This window comes from Excalfactoria chinensis, chromosome 5, assembly GCF_039878825.1.
Source record: "Excalfactoria chinensis isolate bCotChi1 chromosome 5, bCotChi1.hap2, whole genome shotgun sequence".
NCBI lineage: Eukaryota > Metazoa > Chordata > Aves > Galliformes > Phasianidae > Excalfactoria > Excalfactoria chinensis.
In genome coordinates, this window is record NC_092829.1 from 22,367,946 (window position 1) to 22,386,015 (window position 18,070).

The 18,070-nt window shown below is 40.6% G+C and overlaps 1 protein-coding gene across 14 annotated transcripts in view; it reads left to right on the forward strand.

The window, feature by feature from the left end:
- The first annotated feature begins 4,935 nt into the window (after positions 1–4,935).
- The window catches only part of RALGAPA1 (Ral GTPase activating protein catalytic subunit alpha 1), a 109,556-nt gene continuing 96,421 nt past the window's right edge, over positions 4,936–18,070 (forward strand). For all 14 annotated transcript variants that reach the window (XR_011903849.1, XM_072338968.1, XM_072338969.1 and 11 more), the window contains exons 1-4: positions 4,936–5,288; positions 15,725–15,835; positions 16,326–16,375; positions 17,412–17,469. Coding sequence is in view for 13 of the 14 variants with exons in the window: in XM_072338968.1 (XP_072195069.1) it covers positions 5,183–5,288; positions 15,725–15,835; positions 16,326–16,375; positions 17,412–17,469 (325 nt within the window). In the remaining variant the exon portion in view is untranslated. The remainder of the gene's footprint in view (positions 5,289–15,724; positions 15,836–16,325; positions 16,376–17,411; positions 17,470–18,070) is intronic.

An 18,070-nucleotide genomic window follows, 5' to 3' on the forward strand; every position in this document is an offset into this window, starting at 1 on the left:
AATAAAAATCTTAAGGTTTACATCTCAGTCTAGCAAGATAAAACAGGAAATCAAGTGCTATGGCCTAGAAAAGCCTACTGGAAGCAGCAGCAGGGAATGGCAGGAAATCAGGAAACTTTTGGCCTCGTGATGGTAATTTCCTATGCAAGCAGTTGGAACTAGATCTAAGGGGCTAAAAATGAATTTCAGGAGCAAAACAAGTTTCCCTTGCCACAGTGAAAATGAACAACTGAGGTACAGAATCGAGACAGATTATTATTTTTTTTAATATTAAATTTTTAGTTATGTGATTTTTGCATGTTTCCTCTTTTGTGTTCTTTATACTTTGAAGCCAAGAGGGAGTTACCCTGCTAAAGCAATACAGACATTTACTGTCTTGAGGGGGGAAAAATGTGCCAGCTGAAGTCAGTCTCTCTGTCCAGGTGGAATGCTGGACAAGGGAAGACATCAGGCTAATTCCAGGAGCTACATTTTGGCACAGCGCACAGGTAATTTGTTTCCAGGAATATGAAGTTGATCAACCTGATCACCCATACACCTTCAGCGTGAGAAGTGGCAACACCAAACTCAGTCATCTTTCTAGAGCCCAGATGTGTGCTAGGTGGAGAGGGAAAGAAGATTCTGTCTGGCTTGTGAGACAACTCTTGGAGATGAGTTCTTGCTGTGTGAAGATGCCTTTTAGGAATCGAGCTACCAAAGGATCAGCCTGTATATGAGCCGTTTTATTGAGATAGGTGAAAGAAAGCATCAGACCCCTGCATTGTGCTGATTTTTATTATTATTTTATTTTTTCTGGATTGAGTTTTGCCTGCCAGCAGAAAACAGCCATGAAAAAGGTGATCCTCGAAATCTCATCCTCAATAGCTCAGTTCTGCGCTTACCAGGGAAATAGTGAATAATGTCTAGTATGCGGTACTTGTGAACAATCAAAAGAAAGTACTCCATTAGCTGGGATAGTTGGCAGTAACCTAAGTTTCATAAATGGCAATTCTTTTAAAAGGTGGTAAAGAAAAAAAGTCCGGACAGAAAAAGAGTAGTTATAAATGAAACAGTGATCAGCATAGACCTGGACAGTATGAAATTTCCTTTCTCAGTATGGGAAAGAAAGAAAGAATGTTAGAGAAGGAACTCACACACAGACAGACAGGAAAAGCTTGAAAATGCAGGCATCAGCTTTGTAGGACTTAATCTGGGCCAATCTTAAGACAGTAATGGCAGTCTGGCTATTGAGTATAATCTGTGAAACACAGAGATAGGTTGAACCAGGCACAATCATGGTGGCAATTAGACCAGGCATCTTCAGGAAAAGGCTGGGAAGCAGACCTGTAATTTTGCATCTTATTTGTTGACTGGATATAGTGACTGGAAATGCATATTACTCTAGAATCTAAAGAGCAGTTACTATCTTCCTGGTTACCAAACTGCTTGCCACCTCTCTATGTGCAGAGTGGTAGAGAAGTGGTAGCACTGGAGTGTTTGTGAACTCCCCAGAAAATTTTACTCATTTTTGGAAGGAAATGATACATTGGATGTATCTAGCAAATTAACACTCCATTTCAAAAGCCAATATTGGGGATGGGGGGAGTCTCAAGAACATGGAAAAGACTATTTTCCTAACATGACAAGGTCAGCAGTAAGTTGAAGTAGTAATCTTCACGGTGTGCAAACTGTGTTGGAAGGCTATTGGAGCAAGTTCCTCCCTCTACTAACATGTTGTCCAGGAGAGATTCTGGTATATGCTGTAAGTGATCTAAAGTAATCTTAAAACTACTAATGCAAATAAACCCAAGGAGATATGACTTATTTCTAAAAGACCTTGCTTACTTCTCCAGGTGTGATATGGGGAGAAAAGCAGGGGCAAATTATTTTCTTTGATAAAAAGGAAATAATGCTATACTGGTTTCTTGTAGAGCCTGGAAGACGTGCTTTTTCTGTGGGGTTTTTCTCTTCTTTAAATTCTTTTGTGGGTATGTCAGTGTTGCAAAACCATTTCGTAAGCTGGGAAAGAAAAAGAGAACATCTTAGTGTTGAGAGGGAGTGTTTTGAACATTTTCAGTTGTTGTTTTTTTTTTTTTTTTTAAGCTGCTGTAATTGCTGCTGTATCAGCACACTGATATTTCAAAACCTCTTTCATATCAGATATGGGTGCTAATGTTTACCTAAGAATTCAAATATTGTGAGTTGGAGGTGACTTACTGCAGTGAAAGACTGAAGTTTTGCATCTACTGGGTGGGAATTGGTAATGGTTTATCTGTTAAGAATAACTTCCAAGCGTATAAAAGTTTCTGACCGTGATAGCTCGTGTATCTGTTGTTTAAGCATAGCTAGCATAGTCTTTAATTAAGCTTTGTTTTGGTTTGATTTTTATTTTTTCTTTATTGGAGTGTCTCTCTACTACTTTTTGAAGGCACTGTATCAAATTGTACTTCAGAGTAGAAGCATTAAATCAGCTCAGTTTCTGTGTGGTTTTGTATCTGGAACAAAGAGCCCCTGTTAATGTCCTATGGAGGACATTATGGAACTTGATTTTTTACCTTTCCAAGAGTCAGTGGTGAGCTCAACAAACTTCACATGTGTAGTTGAGTCTTGTCTACAGTCAGGACTCTTGTCCATCTCAAATAGGTAGGGAGGAACTAACTAAAGGCTGTGGATGGAGCTGAGGAAGGCATTCAGTGGCTAATGCACAAATTCATAGGAAATGTGTCTTCATTAATTCTGTAGCTCATAGGAAAACTATTCCAGCTTGGGATCTTTGATGAGTGGGAATACCACAGTGTTCTGGCTTTGTACCACATGCCCACACACAAGTCTTAATACTGATACTCTTCCTAACAAACAAGGTGATAAAGCACGAATTGGTCACTCAAAAGATAAGCTCATAAAGAGGTCTTTCCCTCAATTACATTAGAATTTAATGTAGAGATTTTATCTGCAAGATAATGTGGGAATGGGAAGCTGTGGTTTTTTTGTTTGTTTTCTTCTTCATGGATCAACATGGCATGGCTGGAATAGCTAATGCTACCGTTGTTCTCATTCTAGAAGTGTTTTACAGGATCCTGATATTTGCTTAGATCAGTGTAGCCAGCACCTCCAGAGTTCAGAATTATTCAGAAGTACAAAAGCCAAACTTGAATTATTTAGATTTGGGAGTCTTTTTTTCCCAAAGTAAATAGTTGCCAGTCGAGTGAACTAAAAGTTGTTAACTCAGGGTAGTTGGCAGAAATACTGAAGCACAGGCACTCACAAACATTCCACTTGGAATGTAGTATGACCTAACCCCTCCCCCTAAGTAATCCTGGTATTTTCTAACTTTGTCCTCCGCACATAATGAAAGTCATTGAAGTCACATGCTTCAGAGTCAAGCTTTTGCAAGATCATGGCCTTAACTGCATAGAACGTGCTCTTCCTGCTCAGTGTGCTTTCAGTGAGGAGGTTCTCTGTAGAAGCCATTATTAACTTGGTTAAAACCACTCCCTCCTTTCATTAACTACTTTGGTAACATTCTGTTCATCATTTTTAAGCTCTATCTTGAGTTCAAGTCCTAAAAAAATTACAAGAAAAGCAAGTAAATTCTATAAAGCAAAAGTGTTCTTGAAGGTTGTTAAGGTACAACCTTACATTTAGAACTGATAATGTGTAGGAAACAAAGCACTTAATTTATAGTAGAGTTATTAAGAGATAGTAGAGTTACCAAGTCTTTCAGAGGTAAATTCCCTGCTATGGTAAAATAAATGGTAATTGTAGCTGTTAGATAACATCACTAATCCTCAGATCTCCTTTAGCAGGATGATGGAACCATGAGATGATTTGTGGCACACCACATCAGCAGATGACGCTGGCTCCCTAATGTTGACTGAAACCCACTGCTCATGATAGCCACTGATGGGTCATGCATTTAAATGCCTGTGTTATCTCAGTAGCACATATATTGTTCAAACTGTTGACAGCTCTAATGATTTTATAATGTCTCAAATAGTTAAGTATTCCTTATATTGAATACCGTAGCTGTTGTAGTCACTCATCACTGAAGGAACTGGGTTTCCTTGATAGACTCAAGTATTACCAGACTATTTAAATAACAACAAAAAAATAATAATAATTGAGCAGAGGCCACTAGTAACCGTGTGTTAAATAAAACAATACAGTTCTATTGAAAAATCCAATAATTTGTTGTATTATATATATATGATGATTGTAAGCCAACGTTGGGATTTGAGGAAAACCTTTGGTCTTTTCCAGCACTCACGTGGCAATACAGCACATAGCGCTGGCTGCTTGCTGGCCTCCCTGTGACTTGACATGCACGGCTTGTGGAGTCTGCGTCTCACTCTGCTCCAGGACCATCATGGTCCACGTGTCCCGGGAGCACACAGCGGAGCATCACGCTGGATGCTGTTGGCTCGCTGCGGGTCTCCTCGCGCTGCCAGGAACATGGGCAGCGTTGAGCGACTCTGGGCGGAGCCGGGCGAGGCATTGCAGCACTCCGAGCACGGGTGTGGAAATAACTGTGAGGCGCTCGCTGATCGTTGACTGTTGCTCAACTGGAGCTTGGTTAAAAGCTTTGGAGCCACGGCCTCCACCAATATGGTCCTGGCCTAGATTTCATTTCTGCGTCCTCTGCGGGATTCCTCTCATACACCTTTTCGGTTTCTTGGTACGATACAGTCAGCAGCTCCCGAATCATCAGATAACTTTACACTGCACTTTTAATGAGCTGAACGGCATCGCCCTGCTCCAGTCACTGCTGCCGGGTTCCCGCCCTCCACCCTCTCCTACCCGCCCGGCACCCCAAGCCATCAGCCCCGGCAGGCCGCGCCCCCCACGTTTTCCGGACAGCCGCGGCCTCCGCCCGCCGCGCCCCGGAGGTGCGCCGGGTAGCGCCGCCGTGACGTCACGGCGCGGTTGCCATAGCGACGCCTGGGGTCGCACCTGACGGCTGTCGTGAAGCAGCAGGAGGAGAAGGAGGAAGGGGGGAGTCCGGGCCTGGGCCACCCCCTGGCCCGCGGGGAGTTGGCGCTGCGCACCCCCGCCCCGCCGCGCTCCGCCCCGCGGCAGCCGGAGGCGGCGGCAGCAGGAGGAGGAGGAGGCGGCGCCGCCGCCGGCTATGTAGGGCCCCGGTGCGGGCGGATCCGGAGGCCGCTGCCCGCCTCTGGAGCGCGGCGCCGGGGCCGGGCCCGGCGGGATGTTCTCCAAGAAGCCGCACGGAGATGTGCGGAAATCCACGCAGAAGGTGCTGGACACTCGCAAGGACCCGCTCACCCGTCTCAAGCATCTGCGCGTCCTCATCGGTGAGGCGGCCGGCGGGGAGGGGGAACGGGAGCGGGTGGGGCAGCGCGGCCCCCGGTCCCGGCGGAGGAAAAGCCGAACCGAGGCGTGGCGGGGAGGTGGTATGGGCCTGCGCTCCGCTGGGAGACCCGGCCCGGCCTCGGCTTGCTGCGGCGCTGGGGCGTGCCGCCGGGGCCCCGGGCGCCGCGCTGCACCGAGGACCCGCAGCTCTTTGGCGTCTGAGGGAGGGATTCGCGTGGCAGCTGTGGAAGGGGAGAAGCTGCTGTGTTTCTTAAGCGTGATGCTCTGTAGTACCGCATTAATGTGCAGTCGGTGTGTTTGTGTGAAAGTGGCAGTTGGGAGCGTCTGTAAGTTCCTGAGCCATTTTCCCTCGCTGCTCGACTTCATGTGTGTTCCCGAGGTGAGAGCTGCAGCGGTAGGTGCTGCCCAACATATGTGTAGACAGGTGTTCATATAGCATTTAGATGTTTCTGTTTTGTGGAGTGATCGAGGAGGGGACATAAGTACCAGGGTGTCGTTCAGGCAGTTAGTTCACCTGACTGGCACATTCTGCAATGTGGTTATATGCAGTGGTTGCCTAATGGAAGCACCAGAGTTCCCTCCTGAAACGTCTGTTAGATGTCTGTGTAGAAATCTAAGTCCATGTCATCAGACGATCCTTGATAACAGAAGTTTGCTTTCCAGTGTGTTTTGGCTTTTCAGCAAATGTATGGATTGTTTCTGATAGTTAATAAGCATATGAGCAGAACTTGGACAAGGGCAACACATTCCATGTTTAGAACTGAGTACTGAATGGATTGGGGTTCTGCCTACAGGCTGGAGGTCTTTTAAGTAGCTTGTGCTCAGCCTCCAAAAGCATGTTCTCTTTTCAAAATAAAACAATTCTTTGACCCTTTTTCTTTTGTTATGTCATTTCAAGGAACAGCTGTTCCCATATGCTGGCAACTGCTGCTGCATGCCTTATTTTCTGCAACATATTTATTCTGTGTTTTGAAGCAGGGAGTAACTTTGTCGCTTGCTGTCCTTGACCCTTCAGCAGTCAGAAGTAGTTTCTTCCTTCCCGAACCTCAGAGCTTTTCCACACTACCTGTGCTCAGCCAATTGTGGCTTATTTTATGTCTATTTTTGTTTATTTTTATCTGCTTAATCGGTCAAATAAATTTAGGAGATAAGATTATTACGAAGAAACTAAGTATGGTACTGAATTAGGATTCCTGGCTGCTGTAGGTTAACTCAGGAAAGCAGTATACCTGGTGAAGTACATTGAATACTTCTGGTTTGCTTTCTTCTGTTCTGGATCTCCTATTTCTGTCTCATTTTCTATTTACAAGATTTTTCATTCAGCTTTGTTAATACTTGTGTTTGCTAAGAGTCAAGCCGTGAGCTCTGTCTCAAGCAAACGTTCTTATCTAATCTAAGGCTTCTGCTTACTGACTGTAGGACAGACAAAATCTGCTGGGGCATGTTCTGGTGTGGTGGCCAGTCCCCTTTCTCTACTGCACATGCGTATATCTCAGTTGTTGAAGCATAGCACCCACATATCCTTTCTCTAAGTTTGGGAGCACACTGTGTAAGTGTACGGATGTGTGTGTAAGGAAAGGTGTGACCCTGCTCTCCAGCTTCTCTTGTATCTATCTGCAAGATTCTGTTGTTAAACAGAGCTAGATTCACGAGGTTTGAAACCAAGGTGCTCAGGGAGCAAGGAGGCACTTAATTCATACATTAGTGTGAAAGAAATACTGTGCAAGTTATTTCAAGTCCAAATGCTGTGCTGATCACATCTTTGTCCTATTCCTTACATCTCTTCTCCCTTAGCTGGCTTTCAAAGCACATGCCATTTTTCCTCCTGTTGTTTCTGTGACTAGTCTGCTGAACCACATTAAAAACAAGTGATGTGCCCACATAGGACAGAATACTTCCTGAGGTGGCTTTGCATGCAGATAGCATTCTGTGGCTTGAGCAGAGTAATGCTGCATTTTCCTGTTTGCCTTTTTTCTTTTCTTTTTTTCCCAGTGGCCATTCCTCCCTATGTAATGATCGGGGTGTTTCCATGCACTTCAGTGGAACCAGGCTAGCTATTGCTAGCAGAGTATCTCAGAGAGATGGTGGCGGAGTCTGTTCAGCATCTTTATTCATGGAAGTAGTTTATCTTGGTTATTGCTCTTAAGCCCTGCATGTTGGAGTCTAAAAGACCATTAAGAAGAGAATTCTCTGCTGTTTTACATCCAGCAGAAGGAGAGTAGTGTTTCTTATAAATAAGGTTAAAATCCTTTCAGTAGGCCTGCAAGGTCAATTGGACTAGAGTTAATGTTATTTCTGTACTCTTCCAGTGTTTGGTTCAGTGGCAATAAGCTGAAACATGACCATTGGATTCATGGCAAAGACTTGCTGGGAGGAAAGGGAGTGCTAGTTTGTCTTTTTATCTGGGCACCCTAAGCACCCATTCTCCAGTAAGACCTTACCAAATAATGAAATAGGCGCCAGGGTAAGTTTAGGTTGGATATCAGGAAAAACTTTACAGAAAGGGCTGCTAAGCTCTGAAATAGGCTCCCCAGAGAGGTGGTTGAGTCACCTCTCTGGATGTGTTTAAAAACCATTAGGATGTGGTGCTCAGGGACATGATTTAGCAGTGGGTTGTTAGAGTAGTATGGTTAGGTTGTGGTGGGACTCGATGATCTTGAGGGTCTTTTCCAATCTGAATGATTCTGTGATTATTGATAGGGTGTGGATGCCTCATCTCTGGAGGCATTCAAGGCCAAGCTGGATGGGGCCTTGAGCAGGCTGATCTGGTTGTTGGCAACCCTGCCCATGGCAGGGGGTTGAAACTAGATGACTTTTAAGGTCCCTTCCAACTTAAGTCATCCTATGAGTCTATTAGCTGAAGAGGAGAAATTAAAATAAAAAACAAAGCAAAAGAAAATCCTCATTATGGTGAAATACTGACAATTGGATCCTGCAAGGCAACAGTGCAAGTCAGGCATCATCTAAAAATAATTAAGCTGATATAGTGTGGTTGTTAGCTGAGACCAGAAGAGGCAGAACAGTTTCAGAGAGTAGATAGCACAAAAGCAGGTGACTAAAAATAGTGCACATTGGATGGGATTATTTAAATGTTTTTACAAGTTAACTTAGAATGCAGTGACTTGTACCATTTCTAGAGAAAAGAACTTAGTCATTATTGACAATTCAGTTTAAATTTAGTAAACAATGCAAATTAGCCTGTGGAAAAAAATATAGAAGTCTTATAAAACTGTAGTATGCTATTTTCTGGAAACATCAGCTTTACTTGCTGCTGTAGTTTGTACAGATAATTTAGAGATGAAAATGACACAGATAAGGATAAAGCTTTCATATGGAAAGAAATTTTTTGGCATCCCTTTTTGGAGGAGCAGGAAAAACATATACACGTACATGAAAAAGGCAAGGAAGTGAAGCCTATTTGGAGCCACCAAAAGCCGCCAAATCTGAAGATCCAGTAGGAGATTTCTGGTGTGGGGATCCTTGAGTGTTGGACTGTCAGTCAGGTATGGGTGTACATGGGGCAAGTGTATTCTCTTTATTTATTCATTTTCCCCCAAACCTCTTCTTTAGAATCTGCTCTTTGCCCTGTAAGTCTGGTATCCAGTCTCTGAGTAGTTCTCTGCCATGGCTCAGTATGTCTCTGCTGATGAAATTCAGACTTTTCCAGAGAAATTTAGGTGACTATTGAGTAATTTATTATATTATTATTTTTTATTTTTTTTTTAAATGAATGTAATAAATGATGGTTTTGTGCATTTCACAGGCAGTTGGTCCTTTAGGAGACCTCCAAGTAGCAATAAATATTGTTATTGCCAAGAAATTCTGTGAAATACTGGAAAACGCTTGAAGCCATATCCTGAGACATATCAGTCTGTGAGTGAGAGTTATCTGCTGTTCTGTTTTGCAGCTGAAATTTATTTCTTGAAACAGCTGGAACTATCTCCTTTAAGAGACTCGTTTCTTTTAAGGTAGATTAGTTTCTTCCTATAGTGACCTGTTTGTGTTTTGTTGGTTTTTTTTCCTTCCCCTTTTTTCCCCAACCCACTCCAGTTCTTTGAAGTACTTTGAAATCATTCAGTCCCTCTCTGTGGGTTTTTTGTTTGCTTGTTTAAGTGAACTCTTCTTTCTCCTTTCTGTACACTGAAAAGGCTGTAGCAGTTGTGCTTACTGTGAGCTACTTTGGTGGTAAAAGCATATCAATCTTGAGCAGAAATGCAGGCAGGGATTCTCCTCCAATCCATGGATGTGGATCAGCAGTGTCAGAAGTAGGGCGCTGCTGTTGAGGACAGCTGCCAGCTGTAACTGGTGTAGATGTGATCACTGGGATGTGGCTAGCAGATGGCACTGAAGGCACATAGCACACCTTAAGAAGTTAGGTGTTGCCTTTAGAACAAAGCTTGTAATTTTACAGAAAAATATGTATTTATATAAATCCTCAGTGTTTTAGTGGCTAATTGCAATTTTTGGGATTATTAAGGGAGGTACTATAGAAGTAATATTGCTTTGTTCTTACAGTTAGTGTTTCACTGTTTAATAAGACCTTTACCTCAGGATGAAGGAAGAAGAATATTTTGTTTCTCACAAATAATTTTATTTGTATCCGATCTCTTAAAAATGCATTACTTGTATCTCTGCATCCATAGTAACAATGTTTGTAATGCATAATGCTAAGAGAGGAGAGTTTTTGAAGTGTGATTTGTTTTAATTATTTTCTTCTGTTCTGGGTGGTCAGTTCTTGACATTCTGTGTAAGTGAGCTTCAAAAGGGAGAAGTTGAGCAGTACAGTGCAGGATGAGACATTCTGTGTTCAATGTCCATTTTGATATATTGCTTAATATTAAACACTGTGCTTGAAGATTACACTTATCAAAAGGGATTTTAATTTAAGAAATGTATTTGGCTGGCAGTCAGCCCTAATGCCTCAGCTGGATAAGATTCACTTGTGTTGCACATCAGCAACATCGTTCATTGAAATATCTCTTCTGTACTATAAGAAATGAGACAAGTTTGATTGCTGCAACAGCAGAGGGCTGCTGGAAAGCTGCAGCAGAAATAGCTGCCTGGAATTTCCGCTGGAGATAACTGTTCCAGAAGTTTCTGTGGATGTGCAATGCTGTGTTATTTTTGGCATGGATTGTATGTATTTTTTTTTATTTCCCTCTCCTGGTAACTCTAACTGCAGAGGACATGTCACCAGCAGCATTTGTGGCTTTGGCTGCAGGCTGAGCACAGTTTAAGATGCCTGAGTAGGTGTTCTGTCAGTTTGACTTAAACCCAATACTGTTCTGTTCTCTTCTGGCCATCAGAGAAGGTGGAAGAACCGTTTTGCTTTAGAATTTTGGCTCGTTTTGCATGTGCCTTGCAGACAGCAGTGCTGGTCAGTACTGCTAGCCTGTGAGGCTATGGCTGGAATGGGATCAAAGTCCCAGGCTAGACAAAGGGACAGCCCTAGCTGCTTGGACTTGAAGGGAAGGTCAGTGTGGGTTTAGTTGTGGCAGTTCAGAATGGATATAAGTGCATTGCTATGGGAGTGTTTGAAGTTGCTTAAATAAAAGCCTGACTTCTGGAACACACGTGAGTTATTATGGGAGTAGTTTTATAATGCTCATCAGTGTTGTAACCCCTCTGGAGTCTGCTGGCAAGCTGAAGCAGCTGGGCTGGTGAGCTGTCAGCTGCTCTGCTCATTCCTACAGTTAACTAATGGTGATATTTGGTTGCAGTTTGTAGGCAGATGAAGGTGATGCTGTTAACGTGCTTAATCATTTATATTTATTTTTCCCGTGCTTATTTGTCTCTAAGAGGTGCTCATGATCTGAAGTTCAAACTTGTCCAGTGCAAAATTGAAGTCTGTTAAAAAATTCCAGAAGTGCGTTCTTATTCTTTCAGTACCGGGGACCTCAGGGATGTTTTCTTTGACAATATTACATAAAAAATAACAAAAATAATTATCTTGGCTAGCTATTAGTGATCCGAAACAGTAAAGCTAAGGTGAAAGCCTTGTTTAATAGAAGTACACTTGTGGCATGCTGTTGGAAACAGTGTGGCTTATTATATCTTCTCTTTTCTCACTTTTTGTCAGTCTGTTAAATATCCCCAAATCATTGCTTAGTTCTAGATGTTTTCTACTTAACTTTTTAAATGATGTGGTTTTAAATTCAATAGGCTGTACATACATAAACTGATTCTCTGTACCGCTTTACTAAAAAGCGGCAGTTAGATTTTTTACCATGAGGAATTAAGACTAATCTCTGCTTGTTGTTTGGGTTATTTGCTAAATTTTAAGAAGCTTCAAAACGTCTTGCTTCCTAAAGCCACCTATTCATTAAGAGAATCAATACATAAAATTTCAGCCTCTAGTGGACTCTGGATTTACACAAAGGAGTTGTAAGTCTGGCCTTCCTCTTAGTCTTTGTTGGTTGCAGTTGTACTGCTATTAGATTTGTGGGTGAGGATGAGGGAAAGTAAGAAGCCACCGAGTCTCTGGATAATGCTTTTGTTATACTGTCTGCTGTATACATGCTATTAACAATCAACCGTAAAGCTAATGGCAGTTTAATTGATAATGGTGTTGATTATTCCATGAACTGCTATGGTAGATTTCTGTGCTGTGTGTAGATGGGGAATGTTCATGTTCTCTTCAGAAAAAGTTAGTGTCTTTCTAAGATCTGCGTGGGTTTTCTGTTGTTCTGGCTTTGAGTCCAGCACTCTGATTGTTTACCGTCAAAGTTCTGTCCTGTGCAGAAAATGACCATTTTAATCTTGTACAGAGGCAATCTTCTAAACAGTAATATGCATTTCTCTTGCAAATTTGCTCATAAATTTATAATACATACTGTGGACTACTTTGTCATAATTTTTGCTGTAATATGTTTAAAACAAAGTGGGGAATGATGGTTGTTTATGCTATAAATTAAAGCTCACAGAGGTCGCCCTCTGCAGTGGGATGGATTGGGGCGTTACATGTGTGAAATTGGAAACTTTCTAGAATTGTGCTTAGGTGAACCTGTACAAGTTTAAATGTACAGTAGAAATCTACTGCTTTTTCTGTTTCATATTTTACATCTGACACAATGATGGCTTGTTGTGTTTCATGGGTTTTTTAAAGCTCTTCTGCGCTATAATTCTAAGTATGATATGCTTATATATCTTCTTCAAGTGTGTAATATTAATGGATGCTTTAATTAAAATACTAGATTACTTACATGACTGCAGCAACCTTCGAAGCAGAGTTTTAGCAGAATTAGGCTTGGAATCTGATTTTTTCCTAAGTTTTGCATGCCTAGCTGGGTTACTTGAAAAGACTGTAACCTTCGGAAGGTTTTGAACAAGTAACTTGCAAAAGAGTTGGCTGTTTGAAAAGACACAAAAAACAAGTTCCTTGAAGAAGAATTGACAGAAAATGAGTGCAAGTAGTTCCTAAAAATATTATCATGTGTAAGCACAGAAATTGATAGTAGAGATGGAGGAGTTTTTTGATACAGTTTTGTTTCAGTGTATTTTTAAATTTTATTTTATTTAGTCCTTCTGTGCTGCAGCTCTAGTCTATAAGATGGGGAACAGTAGAACTTCAGGTTTCAATCAATTTAATGGAAATACAAATTCCAGTTTATTGGGTACTTGACTGTTTTTGTAATGAGGTTCATACAGATCTCTTGGATATAATTCAAGATTTGTTTCTCTGTGTCATGCATCAAAATAGAACAAAAATCCATGAAGGGAATACAACTTCTGCAATTTCAGCCAGGAAAACTAACTTACCTTCTTAATGCTGGGCCTAGAGAAAACAAAAGCCACTTTCATATAAGCTTAGTAGGAGGGAAGGGAAGGAAGGATAGAGGAGGTGTCATTTGTGTGCTGAAATGCAACTTTCTCCCTCTAAAAAAGCAAGGAAAAAAAACAACCACAGAACCAAGAGACAAATAAAAAACCCAAACAGATAAGAAGGAACCACAGAACACAGTTAATGCAGAGATCAGATTTGCATCAATTTTTAGGTCGTAGCGAGGAAAACTCAGCAATCCAAAAATAAATAAATAAATCCATGTTTACTCTTACTGTGAAGCATGAAGAAAACACAGCATTTTCTTGTCAGAACTTTTGTGAATGAGGATGCAAATCTGGATTCCAGTGTATTAAAACTATGTTTTAGAACAGTCTAAGCTTTGGTTTTTACATTCTTGGAATACGGAAATAGGTGTTGTCCTGTTTTTCCTTTCCTGTTCTGGTAAACTTTTCTATTTTAAATGGTGCCAGATCTATTTTTGAGGTTTGGGGTTTTTTTGTTTGGTTGTTTTTTTTTCCCCCCATCTGGGCATGAGTACTGAAAGCACAAGGAAGGAATGCATTACTTTGTGTTAGCTGCATGAAGCTGTGGTGAGAGAATGCAAAGTTCTTTTGTTTAAATATATATAAATTCTAAATGAAAGAGGAAAGCTTGTTTCTGTGTAATCCCACAAGGGTACATCTCTCTTAGAAAGGCAGGAAGGTTTTGAGTAGCCAAAGCAGACAAGCAGCTTCCTGCTAATTTCCAGTTCAAGGCTGCATGAAAAGGACAGGCATGTGCTTCTTGTAGAGGAAATGTTTTTATCTCTTTGTGGAGCATTTGAGATACCTTGGGAGATCATGGAGAAAGACGAATAAATTGCTTAGAGTTGAAGAAAATGGTTTAAAGTGATGGGACTGAAAATCTGTATTTTTAATTGATCGCAAAGATAATGGTGAACTAAATGTTTCAGAAACACTTCTGTTCAGAAAGATGATTAGCTTTTAAATGAAGGAAAGTATAGCAAAATAGCTCTGGAAGTTGGATAAATTCAAGTGATGTGCATGCAATACAATTTTGCTCTGGTAATCAAGGAGAGCAGTAGTCTGCCTCTTGATGTGTGGTGTGGCCATACAGACTGCTACAGGGGCAGCTGTGAATGGGGGTGATTACACGTTACCAGACAAGATCTTCTGAAATCTGCATCACTATTTCCATACTTTATCTGGTTATTCTTTTCTTACTTCTCCAACTTGCTGGGATTCTTGGTGCAGCTGTGCATAGTACCTTCCAAATTTCTTTCACTAATGTGGAATTCCCGATTTCTGGGTCAGTAATGTGTTAAATTTCTGAAGGTGCTGTTTGGTGATGTAGAAGCTGTCTATTATTGTAGGTGGCAAACAGTGACCTTTCAGCTGTACAAGCATCCCTCCCCTTAAAAATTTTCAGCCTTAAAAGAAATTTTGTGTGTGTGTGTTATTGGCAGGTAATGACTGAACAAAATTCATATTAAATAAAGTGTTGTGTCCTTATTTTCTTGCATCCTAAAGCAATAACGCTTACTGCAAGCACTCAGTGCTTACTAACTCTATGAATTCCAGAAATTTATTTTGTCTGTGTTGTTGAATGTGATCTTAGGAAGAAATGAGCGCGAGCTGCGTTTGATAGAAAAGTTGCGACTTCAGGGAGCTTTTGACTTGCATTGTCCTCTTCCAAGATATGGGTGTATTTGGGAGGTAGGCAGGCTTCTAGAGATGCTGTTCAGGTGTTAATGGTAACAATGCAGGCCAAGCAATGCTCGTATTGTTCTGAGGTGACTGACGCCTACTTACTGGTAATTAAACATATGAATACCACCTAAGTGGAATGGAATGTCTGCTGTATTTCTTCAGAGAACGGAGTAGTGCCAGTTGTACCTGTGGAGAGTCATTGCAGTAAGGGTGGGAAATGAAAACTGACTGTTCAGTTGGTAAACTTTCCTGTTCATACAGGGGAAAGCAGGAAAGCACACCCTTTCTACCCTCACCACAACATTTCAACCTCAGAGATTTCCAGAGTTACCAGCATCTCACCTCCAGAGGCACCACAATCAAAGGAGCCTGGGGCAGTGAACGAAGCTGGCAAACCTGAAGCTTGGGAGGGGAGGAAGGGGGAGCAACAGTGGGAATCATGAGCTGCCACTTGCTTCCACCCAAAATGTTTCTCTAAAGAACAGAGGTGGTCATTGCTTACTCTCCTCCCACTAAGCATAGTTGTGTATGGTAGTTGCTGCTGATAACAATGGATTGCAGAGATGGTCTTTCTGTTATACAGATTGGGGGCAGTTGGGTAGCTTTACTTCTAGTGAATTACCAGTTAAACCAAGATTCACCTGTACAGGGCTAGTCTTCATGGAATTCTGATTCCCTGTTGGGGTTTGCAGATGCTGCTGCTGTACAAGTGTGTATGAAAGGAGATGCTGCTTCCTGTTTTAAATTTTTGCATGCGCTTAGTATTTAATTTCATTAGCTTTACTTTAAAAGAGTGGAAACTTCAAGAATTTCTTTATCAATAATTACTTAATATTTTAATTCTCCTTTTCTGACTACAGGATAATGGTGTACTGGAGGTGACTGAATATTAGAGACAATGAAAATCTTCTGTTTTGTTTTTCAGAGAATGCAGAGTCAATCGATCTCAAACAGTTTTTTGATCTACATTTCTCACATATTTATTATGTGTTCTTTGAAAACTTTGTGACTATTGAAGTAGGTCTAAAACAAAAAGGTGAGTATTTAAAATAGAATGATTTTTTGGTCTTTGTGCTTCTGTGATCACATATATAATAGGGATGCAGGGATATGTATAAACATTAACGTGGCAAATAAAGGCAGAGTAATTAAATATGCCTGCAGTGGGGATTGAGTAAGGAGAGTTTATTCTCTAATGGCTGTTTTTGAAATTTTGAGAAATGGGAATTGTTTAGATGTTAGGCTTTTTGTGTTCTGCAGAATCATTGGAAGCTTTACTTCATAAGATGGTGTATAACTCAGTCACTGCCAACTGCTGATGCTGTAACAGAAAGTTATACGAAATGTAGATTATAAATTATATAAATTATACATGTTATAAATTATAACAAAAGAATATTTATTTATTTGCAGAAGGATTACAAAATAATTATTGATAGTAGAAGTGCATGTTTTTGTTTTGTAGTCAAAGAATCTTCTTCAGCATTCTTTAAATTCTGCTTTGGTATCTTCTTAATTGCACCTAGGTCACAAATCTCAGAGAGAAGAATTAGATTCTATTCTTTTTATTTTTGAGGTAAGACAACTTCAGTATTCTGTAATACATCTTTGGTTTTTAGTGAAGTCCTGTTGAATAGTAGCAGTAGCTGTCCTTCAGTCCCCTAGAAATATGCTTCATGCTGAACTGCATTCCCTTTTCCTTTAGCTTAGAGTTAACTTGAATTTTTGCAGGAAAGTGTCTTAACTGGAAAAAACATCTTATGCAAATGTTCCCAGGCTTTTGGTGGTGGTGGTTCTTTCTGTTGTAGAACCAGCCTACACAGATCCCTTTCATATTTTGGTTTTCAAAATAGCATTTCACAATATCCTTACCAAACACATTGCTTCACTTCCTTAATATGAATTAGAATCTATCCGAATTAAATCGGACTCATTCTGATGAGAGATCATAGTTTAGAAATAACTTAGAAGGTCGCATTTTTGCCTTTTAAAAAAAATTCTGCTTATGTAAGCAGGGTTTTTCTTTTCAAGAATATTTAAAATAGAAAGTTGCTGAATGCTGATTATGTGGTTGAAAACAGATTCAAGAGGTTTTTTGTTGTTGGTTTTTTTGTTTGCTTATGAGGTACACTGCTGCTTAAAACTGTAAGGTTAGCTGTATGGAAGAGAGTGAATCTGAAAAGAGCTGTTGAGCTGTTTTATTTATTTATTTATTCATTGGTTGTTGCCTAACAGTTATTAGGTGAGCTGTGCTTTGGAAGCCTAATACAACTGTTGTAAATGAGAGCAACAGAGGCAGATGCTCATCCCATTGCATTCCCTGTGCTGCAAACAGTAATATCCAGCAATCAGTGAAGCTAGATAAATGGCAGCAACATCTGAAATGTGCAGGATGTGCCAGACAGTATGTTAGAGCCTTTGGGCTTTTTAGCTTTAGGGATGGGATTCTATGGAATGGACAGTAATGTTTCCAGGGAAAGTAGTGTGGGAGTTTTCTAAAGTAACCTTTTGGTAACTGATCCATGGCTCCTGTGAGAGTGCTCTTTAGTCTTCTGAATATGATATCTACAACGTAGATCTGTGGGTTCTACTTTTGTTTTTTGCTTTTGTAGAAAATATTGCAGCTCCTTCCAGAAAGGATTCATCAGAGATGGCAATTTCATAGTATTGGTAAGTTTATCTTTTTTAATTTTTATTTTTTTAGCAGTAGCTGTTAGAAGTTTGTGCTACTCATTTCATGGAACTTTAAGTGCCATGGCAGGGATTAAGGTCTTGAAACATTAGCAATGTAGGGAAAGGAAAAAGTAGATGAGGAGGAGAGAAATGAAACAACAAAAAGCAACAACATGAGATACTCTTCTACCTGAGAATTCAGAATTGTAACAGTGGTTGAGAAAGACAAGGGTGAGTGGACAGCTGCGCTGTAAACTAATTTTCCAATTTTTATATAGTAATAGATGGAAAAAATTGGGGGAGATCTATATTTGTAAATGAGTAACTCTGGCTCTACTTATACTAATGATGTAAAAATCACTTATGTTCGGTGTACACCTCCCCAAAAATCCTTTAGGGAAGATGTTTTATGTCATAAGGAAGCTGTGAGAGGTGATCTTCTTTTTTTCCTTCTGGCATTGAGAGAGTTGCCTGAAGGTAACAAGTTCACCAAGATTAAAATGGAGGTTGCCAAGGACTTGTTTAAAAGATGTTATCAAGTCTGACCGAGAACTCTGACATCTTCTTAACAAAGAAATTAAGAAAAAAAATATTTTTT